The 18,285-nt window shown below is 39.6% G+C and overlaps 1 protein-coding gene across 4 annotated transcripts in view; it reads left to right on the forward strand.

Moving 5' to 3' along the window:
• Window positions 1-18,030, forward strand: part of MPPED1 (metallophosphoesterase domain containing 1) — a 60,925-nt gene extending 42,895 nt beyond the window's left edge. For all 4 annotated transcript variants that reach the window (XM_054282071.1, XM_054282070.1, XM_054282068.1 and 1 more), the window contains exons 5-7: window positions 7,031-7,146; window positions 11,738-11,851; window positions 15,322-18,030. In XM_054282071.1, the coding sequence (XP_054138046.1) occupies window positions 7,031-7,146; window positions 11,738-11,851; window positions 15,322-15,440 (349 nt within the window). In that variant the 3' untranslated portion in view covers window positions 15,441-18,030. The remainder of the gene's footprint in view (window positions 1-7,030; window positions 7,147-11,737; window positions 11,852-15,321) is intronic.
• Window positions 18,031-18,285: the final 255 nt, after the last annotated feature.

The raw sequence follows: 18,285 nt of genomic DNA on the forward strand, positions 1-18,285 counted from the left end.
AACTGGCAGACAGTTAGTCCATATGGCCTGATCACTCCTGGTATTTGGAGACAAGAATGTAAACCTAGTGAATTACTAGAGGGAGTAACTCTTGGGCCTGACTGTAACTAGGGCGCTCAGTAACTCAGTGGCTACTGTGAGAGTCTTTTTTGTTGTTTCTCAGGGCACCTGTTACATATCCTACATATTTTAGTCATGTTTTATCTGAGACAGCCCCTAAAAGGGGTGTTCCATCTCCTCAGGTGGCCAACACCTGCAGTGTCTTAGGAGACTACAACAAACACCAGCTAGCTGGAAGTGAGGAAGAACATTCTTTTATTTCAGCTGTCTGGGCATCTGACAGTGAACGAAAAGATGCCATGCATAGATGGGCATCAAATTTCTTTTTTGTTCTGGGTTGGCCCCTTCTTGGCAGGTTTTACATTTAAAATGAGATGGTGACTGAAAACAGAGGGGCAGTTAATTCCTCTCCTAACCCTTCTTTCTGTGGCTGCCAGCTATCAGTATCTCAAATATGGGCTGAATAACCTGGCTGTATCTCTAGTTTTATATCCTGAGAACTCAAGAGACTGGGGGAACAGGCTCTGAGATATCAGGAACTCCAGATCTCATCTCTGCATTAAATCCCTAAGTCTGTTCTGAAAGTCTGTACTGTTCTACATCTGCAGCCTCAGCATTGAATCATTTGCTGCAGCCTCAGCATTTGACTAATTATTCCAAATTAGTTTCTACCTTTGTTTGCTTTATTATTTTTAAAAAATATCAGCTGGGGTATAATCATTTGCTTTCCAGAAGAATGAGATAAACTATCTGCATTTGGTACTGGCATATTTTAAATTCAGTCTTTCATTAATTTTCCTCCTTACCTGTTACCTTCTTGTTTTCTTATTATGAAGATAAAGTAGATTTCATTTTATTTTTCATTGTTTTATAACAGATTAATGTTTAGAAATGATCAGTTCCTATTAGTCATAGCTCATTCTTTCTTCTTTGCAGTCAGAGCTGTATGAAATCCTTTACTAAACAAAAGATGAATGATTTCATGTGTAACTCGAATTGCAAGAGAAATAATTACTGACAAAGGGCTATACTCAGATTTTTATCCTTCTTTCCTTTTGTGAAAACAATAATTTAATTTGATTCGGAGTTCCAAGAGTGACAACCTTGGATGCAAAGCAGGTAAGGCAAAGTTCCCCATGGAAGCTGAGTTGTGTGTCATGGCCAGTAGAGGATTTGAGTTGCATCATTTCCATTTATTAGTTAGTACAAGGCCTTAACTTTCATTTAAAAAGTTCTGGCTTCAATATTAAGAATAAAAAAAAAATTTATTTTTTTGCACAGTTTAATTCTTTTTGCCCACTGCTATTCTCTAAAAATCTCACCATCCTCTCCTCTCTTACATGGAAGTTACTCATAAGTCTTCTCATGCTCCTGAAGATTTCTGAAACATGTTTTTCCTTACATTTCAGTTATGTTTGGCTCAGATGCCCAGGTACTGAAAGAAATTTCAAAGCCTATAAACAAACAGTGCCCTGCCAGTCAGTCTTAGCACCAATGGCCTGATAGCTGCTTTTGTCCTTTTCCTTCCTGCTTTGGATGGCCCTTTTGCATGCAAGGAAGAAAAGATAAAAAGCTCTGTGTTATTTCACAACTACTTTAGATGAAATGGCCGATACAAAATAAACCCTAAAAATATGAACTTTTGTGAATGCTTACTTGGCGAGAAAGTAGAGTTAAAAATAATAGAAATGCTCAGTAAAATAGTTAATTACTTAATTCCTTTAATTCCTCAATTTCCTTTAATGAGGAAAGGCTAAAAAGGCAAATGCAGTGATTGGTTAAATTCAGCTTATGCAGTGGTGGGGAATGGAAAAATATGAACACCTGAAGAACCTGCCCACCAGGGAAGTTATGCAGTGTGTATAGTACTGTACACCCATGTTCACAGGACTGTAGCTTGTTGTGATAGTAAGATGATATCAAGACCAGGAAAAATGAGACTTAAATGTCCAACAGAGAGGTTTTTGGGCTGGGAATCTGGGTATGTTGGAGTTTTGCTTGTGTTTGCCACTGTGGAATCTGCTTTTCATGCTCCATGGCCTTTGACCAGCCACTCCTCTCAGTATGGCTTTCAGCATGGGTAGTCCAGTCTTCTAAATATGGAATATTTGCTTCTTTCAGGAAGAGGATCAGGATTGAGAAAGGTGATTTGGTCCATTCTTTTCCCACCGAGTTTCTTGACAGTCACCAACCAATATCTCTTTATATTCCTGTAGGAGAAAAATGACAACTGTTGTGGAGAAAAGACTGAAGCAAGTTGCATGTGTTTGTGAACCTTTGAAATTTATTTGGTAAGCAAAGGAATTCTAGAGAGAGAACGTGACTTCCAGCTGTGGAAAAGGAGAAGATTTTTATAGGAAGCAATAGAAATTAGGAGGTACAATGTGTTTCAGTTCTGCACTTTTTGCTACCAGGGTGCTTGCAGGATGCTGCCCACCAATCCCATTGAAACACCACTGCTGTTCAGTCAAACCACCCAGAGCTCCCTGTGGCTCCTGGGCTTTTCCCTTGAAGTCAAAGAGGGTAATTGGTGCCTGCTGGTGGCAAGATTTGTGTTACTCAGCTGGGCAGCCTAGAGGCAGCTGCTGCAGTAAATCTTGCAGCTCTTGTGTCAGCTGACCCCCAGCCCTGCAAAGGGGGATTGTTTCTGGGAGTGCCGCTGGTTTTCTGCCCTGTTTGTTTGCAGGAGTGCCCAGGTACTATGAGGACTCCCCTTGAGCTGGAAAGGAAGGAAGCCATTCTTTGAGTTAAAAGGTTTCAATTAAATTAAGTCAATGGAGAATCAAATTTCAGTCTTTCATCGCTTGTAATAGAAAAATCCATGTGCATTGATAGTTCTCCCCAGTCAAGTATCCCTTGTTTTTAGGGCTGCCTGTCAGACTGAGATGAGTACCACTGATTTGAAAATGAAAAACCTTTAGTTTTTTCATAAAGGGCAGGTCAGATGTGTGTGGTGTATCCCCACCTTTTGCAGTAGATCACATGTAAAGCTAAGTAAAGCCCCATTTAAATGACAAAAGAGTTCTTGGGCTACATATTAGCTCTTTCCCATAGTAGCTGAATAAAAGAAAAAAAATCCTAATAAATAATTAGGGTGGTAATATGTTTGACCATTATTTTTTTAGTACGACTTTTTTCTGTTACTATTATAACAGAAATGATCCTTTCAAAGACAACTAAAGTGCTAATGATAGCTAAGAAGGTCATTCCTAGGAGGTTAAACTGGTTTAATTAGAATTTATGAGAAGGTTACTGTAGGAGTGCAGAAAGATGTTAAGGGGTTAACCTATAAGAGATTACATTGTAGTCAGTGTTCTGTTAAAGTTTGAATTAATTTTTCCCATGGGTTTTTCACATTCTAATTTTCAACTAAATGAGACATCTGTTTCAGAAAAGGAAAATTTGCTATGGTTGTCATAGCAACTATCATTCTGTAAGAAAATTATTCCAATGGTTACTTTAGAACAGAAAGATAGAAATTCAGTACATAAAGCAACATCCGATTTCTAGCACAAACTCTGATAATTCAGCCCTTTTTGTGTGGCAGATTATTTGGCCTGCAAAACTTGTTCGAATGTTTTAAACATAAGGTTAATTGTGCTGTAAACAAATTCACCTCTGATATATTTTCCCCCTTGAATCTCACATGTAGACAATCATTATTCTTATCAAAATAACAAACCGGTTGAATTTCAGTAGAGTGTTGGAAACACTCAAGCTGTTCTCTTGAAAAAGGTAGGACCTAAATCAAAGTACATTTCTACAGATGAGTGCTTCACTTCAAAGGTGAAATACATTAATGATGTATGTCTTTAATTGCCAAATAAATTTTTCTTGGGTTGGTTTCTTTTTTTCTGATGATAGTGAATTTTTCTCTTGTAGAACATACCTGGCAATATTTTCTTCGTCAAATGTAAGATTATTGAAAAATACATTATAAAAATAATTACACTTTTCCTGAGTAACCTCTAACTGGGAATACAGAAATTCCATGTACTCTACATAAAGAATTTAACTTTGCTTTCAGGTTCTATCATAAATGCAAATTTTAGACAAAGTTGTCTTTGCATGATAGTCGGGTCATGGGCTCATTAGTGGGTATTAGAGAAGAAGGCTTTTTTTCCTACTCAGAAACTTTTATAGCCGTTTTGTAATAAATTTTCAGAAGAAGGGGCTTGGGGATTTATAAAATCCCTATATGCTTATAAAGATGGTATTTGCTTTGGGGGTGGGGGCACTGAAGTGTGTGATTTGTCTTTCTTCTCTCCAATGTAAAGCATGCCAGCATCCTCCACTGAATCCTTTCTTGGACCTGGGGTTTTTTTTCTTTTTTTTTTTTTTTGCCAGAAATATTCCAGACATTTCCTTCCATCTCAGGATTGTCACAAAAGACAGCATAATGGCAAATCACACAAGTTGTAACATCTCCCCTTCACAAAAGAACAGCTCCAGCATGCATAACTTACCAGCCCCGCTGCAGTCACCACAAAGGGAGCGAGGGAGGGAGGAGGGAGGGACGGGGGAAAGTGCTTCTTGTCTTAATAAGCAGATCATGCCTATTCATAAGGGGAAATGGGCTTTTTTAGAAAGTGGCCGTGTGTAGTCCAGCCCTGGTAGCGGCAGGCAGAGGCTCTCACAGCTGCCTATGTGGTTTGTGGTCGTCTGGATTTCAGCAGAATTAAGCTGACTTCTGGTGAGACCTGTGGCAGTCATGAATATTTCTCTTTAAAAATGCTTCATTGTAGTCTTAAAAGAATTATTTTGTGAGTTTTTGACCTTTGCTTCTTGGGCAAGTACTGGTCTTTCCCCTTGGTTTCCTTTCGCCATCTGGCATACCTATGGACAGTGCCTCCCCTCGCTTCCCATCAGGGACCCAGGGACAATCCTGTCTCTGCCCACTTCTGGCATATCCATTGAAACTGTCAGTGACTTAAAACACATGATTTACTGTGCTGACACTTCTTTTGCCACCTATTTGCCCTTGCAAATATTTTGTTAGTGAGATGTTGCTGCTAGAGAACTTACCTTGGGCCTACAATTTGCCCAACAGTTGAGTATTTTCTTCTCAGTGAAGAAAAATACTTGTCCTGTTAGGTGTGGAATGCAATCCCAAGGCAGGAAAGTATGAAGAGTTTAGAAAAAGCCAACCACTGTGTATTTTTACGAAGCCTTCCACTTCTGTAATATCCAAGCACCTCACAAACTTCAGGTTTTTTGTTTTCAAGGCATTCCTGTGTGGTAAAAATAATTTCCTTATCTCAGTGGTGAGCTGAATGTAAGAAGGGGCAGATCCAGCTCCACAGAGCTTGTGTGGTTGCTGTGTGGCAATGTCACATGGTAACATTGCTGGTACCTTGCTGCACAATAAGCCAGTTAGGAGAATCCCATAATTGTTTAGGAAAAGACCTCTGAGGTAATCGAGTCCAGCCATAAACCTGATGCCACTAAACCATGTCCCCAAGTGCCACATCTGCACATCTTTTAAATGCTTCCAGGCATGGTGACTTAGTCACTTGACCTATCAGGGAAGAATTTTCCCCCATATCTAATCTAAACCTCCCCTGGTGCAACTTTAAGCCATTTCCTCTTGTCCTATTTATTGTTACCTGAGAGAAGAGACCAAACTCCCTCCTTTCTAAAACCTCCTTTCAGGTAACTTTGGAGAGATAAGGTCTCCCCCGAGTCTCTCTCTAGACCCTGGCAGCAGGAAGGTGAGGAAAGGCTGTTTGGAATGCTGAACAGGGAACCAGAAAAGTGTGACTTTGTGGCCTGATGTAGGGATGTGCCTTAGCCAGCTGCCTTGGCCTGAGCAATGTTACTCAGAATAAGATTTGTGTTTCACTGCTAGTGCTGTTGGCATTTCTCCTTCACACACCTTCTTCACCTCCCTCATCACAGCTTCTGGAGGCTGGGACATATATTTCTGGTCCCAATAGCAGATGTTCGAAGATTCACCTTTTTTTTTTTTCCCCTGGGACACCTGTTTCTCAAAACCCTGGTTATCCAGGGCATGTGATGAAGAGGCAGGGGATGAGAAAGAAAGCCTTTCAGTTATCAGCAGTTGAGCCTCTTTTTGTCTGTGGAAGAAAAATCTTTTGTTCATTGTTCTTCAAATATGAGTATGGCCACAGGACATCAGTCAAGGAATTATTAAAACTTCCTACCTAAAACCAACCCCTCAATTTTATGACCTAGAATTAGAGCCTAGTCAGCAAGACATAATTTAACACTGTGATATAATTGCTGTGAAAGATAGTTTTTTAATCAATGGGATAGCAAGATACAGATAAATTATATTCTGACTGGCAGTGTTACAGTCCTGCTGCTCCATGATGAGCTGCTCCATGAGTATGTTTGAAAAAATGTAAATGCCTGTCTGATAAGGAATCCTGAATATGGAAAGTCTTACTTACAAGTAAGTCAACACACCAGAGGACAGAAGAAATTTGTGTGTAAGAGAAGCAGCAGCATTCTTGTTCTGATGGGATGTATCCAATTAGGGAAGCAAAGCAGCAGAGATGATGTCTCTGACTTTGGAGCAGGATCTGTCATGGTGCCAGGGTCTGTCCTTGCCCAGCTGGTCATAGGCTAAGGGCCAAACGTGCTGGGAGCCAATGCGAAACATAAATCACGTGAAGGTGTCTGAGACAGCTGTTCTTCTAAATGTTGTGAGAGTCAGCGTGATAATCCACACATGGAGATCTTGGTATCCAGGCCTTGTAAGTAGTTGGAGCAATACTGTGAATATTTTACTGTGCTGCCTACTGAAAGCGGGGAGGACTGCTCGTATTTGCCATACAAGTTAAACTACACTGCTAGTATGGAAAGAGGGGCTTACTGTGCACACAAAGAAAATTAATGCTATTTGTGTCTTCAAATTCCATGGTAGCAAAGAGTCAACCTCAGTATTTTAATTAGATAACCAGTACATGGAAGTAGCACTGAAGACATTCTCCTCCTCTCTTGGCAGGCAACCTTGGTTTTATGGCTGGGGCTTTAATCTTCCACGAGGCCAAGCACTATTAGAGAAATGGAACCTTATTCCAGATGGAATAGATATTCTTATAACACATGGACCACCTCTCGGTAAGAAAATAATAGTGCTCTTAGCTGTGTATTTCAGATGATTATATGGTAACTGATGGCTCTCCTTAGAAAAAGAGTGCAATCCTCACTTACAAAAGTCAAAAGCAACATGCATACTGATTTCAGCAGCACCAGGACTTCAGCTCATGATTACCTATGATACCTCTGCTCAATGGCAGGGAATTAAATAATGGCTTTAAAAATAAAATATTAACACATAAAGTCATAATGAGCTTTACAAAATAAGCAGGGTCTAGTTTTCCTATGCACATCTCTAATCTGCCACTGGTGAAATTACTAGATTGAAGGCATGGAGCCTGTTTGAAGAGAAATGAAGGATTAGGATTTTATTTTTTATCACTTTCTTCCTGACTTGCTACTGCATTCTCCCACCAACAAGTACCCAGAATCTCTTTTTTCCCTCATTATGCTGAGTTGGTGCACCTTCTGCCTCACAGACCCAGATGCTCCCCATTGTTTGCCTGTTCTTTGGACAGGATGGTTGAATTGCTTATCTGAAATACAATTTGGCAACATGAAGAGATCAAAAAGAAATAGTTTTGCATGTACATTTTCCAATTATTTTAATATAGATGATATAAAAGCTGTCTATCTATGAGAGATTTCTCATATTCCTAGAAAATTTGGACATTACCTTTGCTACAGAAAAAATACAATCACATAAACTTGTCCAGATTCAGTAAAGGCTTAAGGCTTTTAAGCTTTTTTTCAATGTATTTAACATACAGCAGTCTATATTTAATGCGACTGTGTGTTTGACTCTCACTAATTTAATAAGTGGACATGAACAAGAAGCTTGTACTCAAGTGTTCTGCTGAGCCTTACTGTGCTTTGTGTGAAATGGAGGCAGTTGATTTCTTTAAACCTTTAGATTCCCCAATTTCCTGAAGCTAAAACCCTCATCTTCCACCCTTTCTTCTCTTTCAGAGCTTGGAGGAGAAAGTATCTAGAGGGTTTGTGTTTTGTTTTCTTTAGAAAGACATGTTTGCATTCCACTGCTCACTAATCCTGGGAGAAAGTAGCTCTTTGTGAGCAGTTTCTCACAGTTAGGGGTGTGTGTTTTGATTCTTCACCTAAGTGGAGTCTCATGCCATGCCACAGACTGATTTTAATATGAGCCTGTATTGTAAAAGTGGATGTCAGAAATTGTTTCAGCCCTGAGATATCAGCTCCAAGCCACTGGTATGGGGGTAATCCCTCCTAGGTTCCAAGGCACAATGCTGTGCCTTTCATGTAGTTTTATTTATAAGTCATATTTAAAACTTTTCAGAAGCTTTTTCAGCACTTTGAAAACCCCTTTTAAAGCCAGCTGGCCAGCTGTAGAACAATTCAAACTTCAGCTGACTGGAGATTCACTTGAAATCTAATGTTGGAAATTGGAGATTCAACCAGCTTGCTGCTTTAGCCACCAGGCCTCTCCAGTAGCCTCAGGCATCAGCAGAGGGAGGAGGACCCCTAAAGAGCACTGCAGAGCTGGCACTCAACAGGCAGACTTTAATAATAAATTTAATAGTAAATTTAATAATTGAAAAGTAATTAATAATTGCAGTAATTGTGAGGAAAGGCCACCCATCTCCAGTGATTGTAATGGAGTAATGTGAATTCCCCCCATCTCCATGGCTCAGTTAATGGGGTTTTTTCCCTTTTAATTCTTTATCTTCAATCATCCCCCAAGAATTTCCTTTATTTTTTAGAAGTTCCTGTTTCTTTGTCTCTCTCTCATTGATGCATTAATAGATGGCTCAAGCACAGAACCCTCTGCCTGAGGGCAGGAGCTGTTGGTCTCCCTGACACCCATGGCAACAAATATATGACACTTCAAAGAACTGAGCACTCTGCTTAACTTACAGACCCACCTCATTGTGCAGCTCTGTCCACAGACCCTTTGGGAGACAGGATCCCCCTTGAACCTCCCAGCCAATTATTCTAACCAGAAAGCTGATTCCTGTTGTTCTCATCTTGGAACTCAGAACCTCACTAGTGTTGTTCCTAATGACCATAAATAGCAATCAGTCCTCTTGCAAATTCTGGGCTTTTTTCTCCAGTATGGCTGCCTAAATTCTGCCCATCATCCATTTTCTGTGCTGCTCTCTGATTCCCTCACTTCAAGAGTGTGCATCCTCCTGAACTAATTAATAATACATTATTACATAGATTTGAAATGGTCAGATATAGATGCAGAAGAACCATTAAGAGTTAATGAACTTTGATTTTCATTTGGCCATGTAACAAAAATCCAAGTAATTTTTCTCTTCTGTTTTAGAGTAGTGCTTTGGGATTAAGCACTACTTCATCCCAAAGCACTACTCTAAAACAGAATAGATGGGAGGTTCACAGAGGATGGGAATAAAAGGTTATAACAGCTATTTTGGACCATTTTATCAGTAACCTGTTTATTATTATTAACAAAGATATGCAATGTATTTCGTAGCTTATGAAATATAGAATTTTTGATTATGGGGTCAGTGTTAGTGCTCATTTCCATATCTGCATATTTTTGTTTCCTAAAGATCTCCATTTATGATTCTTTTATTTCTCTTCCAAAAGTTCACTTTATTTTCTTTGGTTTTAATTTAATTTCACCTTTAAGTCTTCATTTGCAGCTGTCTGCTTGATAGTCTGTGACAAAGATTTATACTTTCCTGACAGCTGCAGAAACCTGTTTCAAGTAACCAAACATTAAAAAACCCCTAAGATGAACTCTAATTGTTAGCTAGGTGTAATCAATTATTCTTAGTCTGTGTAGTCAGGTGTACATAATAAGCTGCAAACATATGGGAAGGCTTCAGAAGGGTGATAATGCATGTAAACAAAAACATGTTCAACATAAATAATGCTTAATTTAATGGAGAAGTTAATTTTATGGATTTTTGTTTGTGAAGTTTTTGAAGTGGAAATACTTTCGGCTTTATGTTCACCGCAGACATTTTGACAATTAACTGTTTCAAATCACTGGAGTAATAAAACCTATGGCTATAATATGTTTACTCTGAAAAAAACCCCAAACATGACTTTATTCCAGAGGAATTGCTGACCTCACTTTAACATTATAAGTGCTGTTTTTCTCTGGTGAATTTTGACCTCCCTTTGATGGCACATGTGAATTCAGGAAGAGTGAGCATTGCTCAGCCTGGCTGTAGTTCAGCAGGGCTTTCTTTTTCTACATTCCCTGACAGGGGTCAAACAGCACCTTCAGGTGTTTGACCATGATGAGAACTTCCTCTTTTTGGCACTTAGGATGCCCCACTCCCAGATTTGTTTTTCTTTTTTCTGAAAATTGAACTTAGCTCTCTGAGTAGCTATGAAACAAGTGCAAACTTTTGCCATTTTGGTAAAACCTCACAGTTTACTGAGCCCAGTTTTCAAGCACTGGCAGCTAAAGAGGTATTTCTCAATGTGTGAACCTACCCTGAAGCTCTAGCAAATCTGAGAGCTTTTCCAAGAGCTTGAATACCACACTTTTGGTCTTTTAAACCAGTTGGTTGGCTGCTTAGCCATGCTTGAGTGGACATCAAAAGTAAATGTATGAAAACCAGGTCCAGGCTCTGTACCTCTGGCTAAAAGCACAATATATTCACACTACTGCAGAAAATCCAAGAGATGCAAACCTATGACAGGCACACAGGGAAAATGTTAGAACAACAAAATAAAACCAGGAAGATTTTATCTTCTAGATTTCCAAATCTGAGCCTGATGAAAATGACTGAACAATAGAGAGAACACAGATTGATTGTTGCAAACACTCCAATACAACATCCTCCTTATACTACTACTTGGAAAGAAACATGGACTTCAGTTGGCAGTAAACTTCCCCCTGCAGTATTTTTAGACAAAGAGGCAAGTTGATGTAACATTTCTGTCTATTTTCATAAGAAATACATTTTTACACAATTTTTGTGCAAGTAAATGCAGCACTTAAATACATCTTCTGCAAAAGGCCTGAGTTTCTCTTCCTGAGATTCGTCAGTTTAGGGAAGTGGGGCTTGCTGTGCCATGAAGTGGTTTAACTCAAGGATGTCACTTTTGGGCATGTAGTGGATTCCTCACCTGAGCTCCCCTGCTGTAGGATTAAATGTAATAACAGTAGAGTTGTAGTATTGGCAGCCCAGATTCGATTACATTGGTTCAAGTGTTCAATCCAAAAAAGTAGGTCCCAGGACTGGTTTTAAATAGTTAAATGTTCTTTTAAATTCTTTAGAGGCTCACTTTGGATTTACTGCACTTTACACCTCATTCTCTTCAGGAAGAAAAAGGGGTAAAGCATTGAGTTATCCCATGAACAACAGTGCAAAAAATGCTTTGATTGCAGTGATTATTTTTATTCTTTAAAAAAAAACCCTGGAAAGTGTTATCATAGTCCTTTTTATCCAGATGAGCTTTTATGGTTTTCTACCAGTATTTTTCTTTCCTTCCTCTTCTGCATACCAAGGCAAACACAGTTTTTGCCATTTCAATTCTCCTGTGGCTGTTTGTAAAAAGCCATGAGACATGAAATCTCAAAAATTCTGTATAACAGCACAGCTTTGTGGATCACCTGTCTTCTCTTAAAGCTTTCCTTTCTTTTCCAAAGGTTTTCTAGACTGGGTTCCTAAGAAAATGCAACGAGTAGGATGTGTTGAACTGCTAAACACAGTCCAGAGACGAATACAGCCAAGGCTTCATGTTTTTGGACATATCCATGAAGGTCAGAGCACATTTCTTTTTATATATGTGTTTTTAGAAATGGCAAACAGAGAAATCTTAACCAGCATTTTCAAACTTGAATGTCTGAACTGAAGCACTTGAATTCAGATACATATTTAGCTGTATATATAGAGGTGAAATTGGCTGATATCCGTATTTCAATACTTGTACTTGAGCTTATCTTTCATTTTCTACATCTATAAAACATGTTGATGCTTCCTTCACAGGGATGAGTACTGTGAATTTTAAAATAAGAATACAAGTCCAGTAGTTACAGAAAGTGACTAAATATTAGGATGGAGGGATTTTTTTTCCTTAGCAGAATCTGTGCTTCACAATAATTAATGTAAGATCTCTGTGTGTTAACTTCTGTGCTTGTAAAAGGGGTAGGAATATTTTGAGTGTTGCTTCTAAAGCTTGATCTTCAAGATTGTGCAATAACTTGTCTCTCCCCATCCGAGTGTATATGAAGTTGAAATCAAGAGGGGTATCACCACTGACTGGTGTAGAAGTTCCAAGATATTTATGGATGCATTTAGTTGCTGTGTCAGGGGAAACATTTTGTGCTTAGACAAAACAAGTGGTTCTATTGATGATTTGATATTTAACTAGAGGAAAAAAAAAATAAAAAAGAGTTCCCTTTGCACAAGCCAAGTAAATGGTGTCAGATATGCTCTGCTGAAGTCAGTGACAGCAGGAGCTCATCTCCAGGCAAAAGGAAAGGTAGATGCTGCCTGTCCTGTTCACAGAGCAAGGCAGAAGGCTTCAAGCAGTGCTGCCACCCCAAGCAGAAGCAGTGGGCTGTGCAGGAGTGAGCCATTGGCATGTACATGTGTATTATCAACTGCTCCATCTTTGGCAGAGTTAACTTACTGGCAGGAAAAGGTACTCCACAGCTGCCAGTTTTCTGCTTCTGGGACTGCTCCAGCCTTTGCTGTAAGATCTCTGTGGGTCTCAGCAGGGCAGAGATGGAAAAACTGGAGGAGCTGGCATTCAGATACTTCTGGTTTTGTGAAGAACCCTTCCTAAGATATCCCTCTCTGACTTGCTGCTGGAGGCTTTCACCACAGCACATAGAAGTGACATGGCTGGTGGTGTAAAATTAATGGATAAGATGTTCAGATCATTATTTTATAGCTCAAGGATTAGGTCCATTGTCCTCCTGTGTCTCATCTGCAGTGATCTGTTAATGCCTGGTTAATGTCCAAAGTGCTGTTAAATCACAGAGTAAACAAATAATGCTGCTAGAGCAGTCTTTGATATTCCAACCAAGAGAGCTGGTGAGTACAGTTCAGACTCATTGTCATTTCAGAAATTATAAGCCAAGAGGGTTGCAGGGGATATAAGCAAACAGCAAGCCATGAAGCTTCAGGCAGGTAAACAAAATCACATCTGCTATAACCAAGTCCAGCTTTGGCTCTCAAGGGAAGAGAATGGCACCTCCATAGAATAGTAAATCCTGTAGTTGGCACAGTAGGTATCAAAACACAGAAACAAGGTACTCTTCTTGTTAACTATCATAATTTAGAGAAAACAAATGGGGAACTGCAGAGCCTGTTTGTCAGTGGGATGCTAAATCTCTGCAGAGGAGAATTCCCATTGCAGGCAGCCTGTGCAAACGAAGCTGCACTTTGTAGAGAGAATGCATGATTTGAACAGATGAGTTCTTTCTCGGAGTGAGCATGGCTACATCTGCAGCAGTCATTTACTGAACATCTGGGGAGAAGAGGTGCTTATAAGAGATGTTTCTTCCCTATTCCCTCTCTGCACTACCATGTCTGCCAAAAACTACCTCTGCACATGGGCTTGCCGCTGATGCACCCATGGAAGGGACAAGCAGCATGGCAGAGGCTCTGGCTAAAATTCTGCTTTTCCCAGTATAGCCAGTATTCCACTGAGGTCATGACCGAGGAAACCCTGCTGGCAGTGGGACAGGAGTGAAAGCTGCAGCATTAGGAATCTTCCAGCAAAAGAAAGTGTCTGGTCTCTTCAAATATGTAGCCAAGGAGACAGAAAGTCCCAGCCACGGTGCTGACTCTCCTCCGTGCATTTTGTGTTTTCGTCAGAACAGTCATTCCATGGCAAACAGAAAGGGATTTAAAGAAATTCCTGTGACAGGAGCCTGACAGAGTTTTCTTCCCTCCCTAGGCCCTAATTATAGTCTAGTTTTTCCATGGAAGGTGCAGGAGGCTCTGCATTATTCAGGGTGTTTCAAGGAACCAAAAAGAAAGGAATTTGGCTACTGTTTCTTTGTTTGTAAATTATGCAGTTTTCAGTGCTGTGAAAGACACAAAATTGCATTCAGAGAAAACATGGGGTCCTCAGTACCTAGGGTTTGAATAGCTAGAGCTTAGTGTGTATATAGCAATGAATGCATTTCACTGTTAACTTTATGAAAGGTGAGATTGAATCTTAGTGCAAATGCTTTCCACCAGGTGATTTCCCCAAAATCACGTATTTCTGATGTCAAATGCAGTTCTTCATATTGATCATAATATTTCAGTGAAAGTTTCCAACATTAGGCCTTTGGCTTTCATATAATCAAGCTTATGTTTTTTTTTAGAGATTCATTAAAAGATTTTTGACAATGGAGAGTGTGTTCTTTTTCATAACACCAAGGTTGTCAAAGGGCTTCTTCACTTTCTGAAATAGCATTTCACTGTACTTCTACAGGAATTAGAGCTGAAAGTTTGGTTTTCTGCAGATTTAACTCTGGAATTGTTTGCCTTGGGTGTCTAGCCAAACATGAGATGTAGCTGAAGCTTTTTCACCACTGGTGAGACACAGAGATGTGTGTGTTCTCCTGTGGAAATGTTCTGGTGTTTTAGTGTGTGAATTCACCTTGTCTGTTAGACAATGCACTCAATAATAAAGCCATCTTTTCTCAGCCTGGGCAGGCATTTTAGTGCCTTTCCATCAAGTTTGGTCAACAAGTTCAAAGACATAGCAAGAAGAGGTTCCTACTAGGCAAATCCTGCCCTGATGCACATGCACACATACTTGTTTCAGTCAAGCAATGTTTTCTTTTTCATTGGTTGCTTAAAGGATGTTCAACACAGGGCAGGAAAAAAAGGTGGGAAGATTAAAATTGCCCAAAGTTTGCTGCACTGATTACTGCAACCCTAAACTATCAGAAGCATGCTTTCCAAAACTAAAACGGTTTTAAGAGAAAAATCTCTGCAGAGAGAAGTATCTGTCTTTCTAAGGAGGCTTAGTGCGCTGGCTGCCAGAGATAATAGCCACCAGCTACTGAAGGCCCATTTTGCTTTTCTTGCACAATTTAAAAAGTTATTCTGTAGGAAAAAGATGGTATTGATTCAGGGAACATTTATGTTTTGCACAAAGATAATTTTTAAATTCCTTCTGAGTAATAAAAAATGTGGCACTTATCATTGTGTGATAAAGGTAATTAAAAATGAAAGAAGATAATAAGGAATAATGATAGTAACCAGAATTTTTCTTCCTTTTTAGGTTATGGTGTCATGGCTGATGGAACCACCACCTATGTGAATGCATCTGTGTGCACTGTGAATTACCAGCCACTTAATCCACCTATAGTTATTGACTTACCTACTCCAAGGAACACATGATTATAATCAGGATTTAAAGTTGTACCCAACACATAAGCAACTTTATATTGCTGGCTGAGAATCCCAATAGGGAACCATTCAACAAAAAAGCAAAATCCTTTTTTTCCCTGCTAGCTCTTCACAGATAAATTTGGAGTAACAAAAGTGGACAAGGAACAAAGACATTTTGGTGCCAGAACCAGATTAAAGACTAACATTTCACCATTAAAATGTTTGTGAACACAGAAAAGTGAATGCATTCCACATATATGTATATACATATATATATATCTATATATATATATATATCTCTAGTAGGGGCTTTTGTACATACCGTATACTGGACTTTATTAAAAGAACGATGTCTTTCAAAGGAGTGTTTCTTTAAGAAAGTTTGCAGTTTAAACGTAAATGTTTAGACTAGGATTTCCTCATTTCAGATGTTTTTCAGTGAGCTCTTGGTAAAATAAAAATGATGGTAAAGATGTTTTCCCTTAATCAACATGGCAATTATAAAAGATGATGCACAAATGACCAGTCACAGGAGGAAAGCTATTTCTCCAAGTCCTCCAGGTCTAAGTCTTTGCATCTATTCAAAACCAATGCAATACAGGCCCTAATTCACTGTACTGAAATGAAGTTTTACTACATCTGGCATTACAGATGGCAAGGGAAATGGTGCATATTGCCAGCATGCTGTAAACAGCTCAACATTCAAGAAGGGAGACTGTGTTAAGTGCAGTATAAACTCAGGAATTTGTAACCTGGCCTCGGTTGTTTAAAAAAGAAAAAAAAAGGATGACATTTCCCTTAAAAAAAAGAAAAAATATAACTGTGTTTTCATATAGTAAAGAGATATGTAATTGTATTTAAGGAAAAAAGAAAGAGAAAGGACCTGCAAAGAGCCCACCCAATGATTAGTAATGGTATTTTAAATAAAACCTACTGGGACCATTGGTTTACAAACTGCTAATGGGACATGTAGCCAATGATGAGATTACTGGTTTGAATTTGGCCCTGGTCAGGAGTGGTTAAATGTCATTGTGATCATTTTGTCCTTGGGAAACATGGATGTCAAGGGAAGGTATCAACCCAAGGTGTGGTTCAAGCACTCCCTTTTGGGTGGCTGTGAGTGACAGGTAAACACCAAAGTGTGCAGAGCAGAGGTCACCTCAGGGGACCTGGTATTGCTGTTTGCCCACACGTGGACACTGCTGAGAGAGGCTCAGCACAAACCCAGTAGAAACCCATCTGTTGTGTTGCTTGTGGCACCAGACAAAGCAGGGAATGTGGCAGGAGCTGGTTGGGATGGTCCACAGTCATGGTACTGCCCGTGCAGCTCTTCTGCAGTGCTAGCAGAGGTATTGAAGCTGCTGGGATTTCAGTCCTGTCCTAGGCAGAAGTTTAAGAATTGATTAGAACGCTACCAAAAAACCCCAGGGCTTCAGATATGTCCTGCAAGAAATGGATTTCTGTCTTGAACTAACAAACATGTCCTTTTGACTCAATGGAGATAATTTAACTGCTGTATTCTGAATGTGGGCATCCTGAATTTGGGGCTGACAGCATCTAGGCATTAATCTTGTTCACACACATTGGGCACACCACAGCACTGCCAGCTTAGAGCTGGTTGCAGATCTGTGTATAGCCCACACCTGCAAACATTGGAGAATTGTGTGTGTTACATGGATGTAAATGTGTTTTATGTAACAGCTGCATGTACATTATACAAATAAACAATTTAAAATATCTGTGTTGCAAAACCAGGCCATGTGAGCCTCGACTCTCAGCTAGGTGGGCACAAACTCTGCTTTTCACTGGCTTCCCATGTGCAGCAGGTCTTCGAGGTGCTGCCTGGAGCTGAGACGTTCAGGCCCGGTAACTGACTCATGCTGTGGACCCACAAGAAGCCACTAGACCCCTCAAAAACATAAGTCACAGGTCTGTCATTTTTGTAATCTGTTGGGTGACCATGTGTCTAAACTAATGTGCTGCTTTTTTTTCCTGAAAATGAAACCCAAAACAATAGGTGACACCTGCAACTGGTTTTTGGGGGAGTGGTTCACAAGTGCATGAGCAGTCTGCCATTAAGTCAGATGGGGCCACTTCTGTCAGAGCTACTTGTGCAGAAATTTCAGGATCAGCTCCTAAATCAGTAAGAACTGAAATTCATAGTTGAATATGAACTCCTGTCATCATTGGGAAGATGAACAATAGCATGTAGTTAGAATAAAAGTGGCTTATCTAGTCACAATTCAAGTGGTTTGCAACAAATGTGGCAGGAAATTGGCTGTATGTTAAAGTCTGAAATGTTTACATTTGCTCACGGCACCTAAATGTTAAAGTGAAGGGAAGAGGTCCTTTTATTAGCCTCAGCAAAATGTCTATGTCAACCATAAAATATTCTCTTAAAAATAATTTTTCCTAAGGTATCTTCCAAATACTGTGTATTTTTATGTGGAAAGGATATGAAAGCAACTGTTACTTCAAAATACCATTTAAAGTACTTGAGGTATGAAAGCTTAAAGATTATTTAATCATTTTGACATAACTTGAGTGTTGTAATTTTTGGTCAAGCATGTTAGATGAATAAAGTCTTAAAAAAAAGCAACACACAACAAAAAATAAGGTCTCTTAATGTGCAGCTCATGTGATCAGCTCCATGTTGGAATGACTGCCATCTTCTCCAGGGGTAGGAGCCAGGCTATGGGACATAAAAGTTGTTATGGAGGGGGCTCAGCAGAGGGTGCCCTGCTCTGTCCCCCATCTTCCAGCCTCCACATCTCCTGCAGAGGGTAACGAGCTCGAGGTTTGGGTTGCAGAGAGGGGAAAACAGCAACCACCGCCTGTAGTGGATGTATTTTGG

The sequence above is a fragment of the Melozone crissalis genome, unplaced genomic scaffold (assembly GCF_028551555.1).
Source record: "Melozone crissalis strain CALT ecotype California unplaced genomic scaffold, PUWL_Pcris_2 ptg000033l_1, whole genome shotgun sequence".
NCBI classification, from domain to species: domain Eukaryota; kingdom Metazoa; phylum Chordata; class Aves; order Passeriformes; family Passerellidae; genus Melozone; species Melozone crissalis.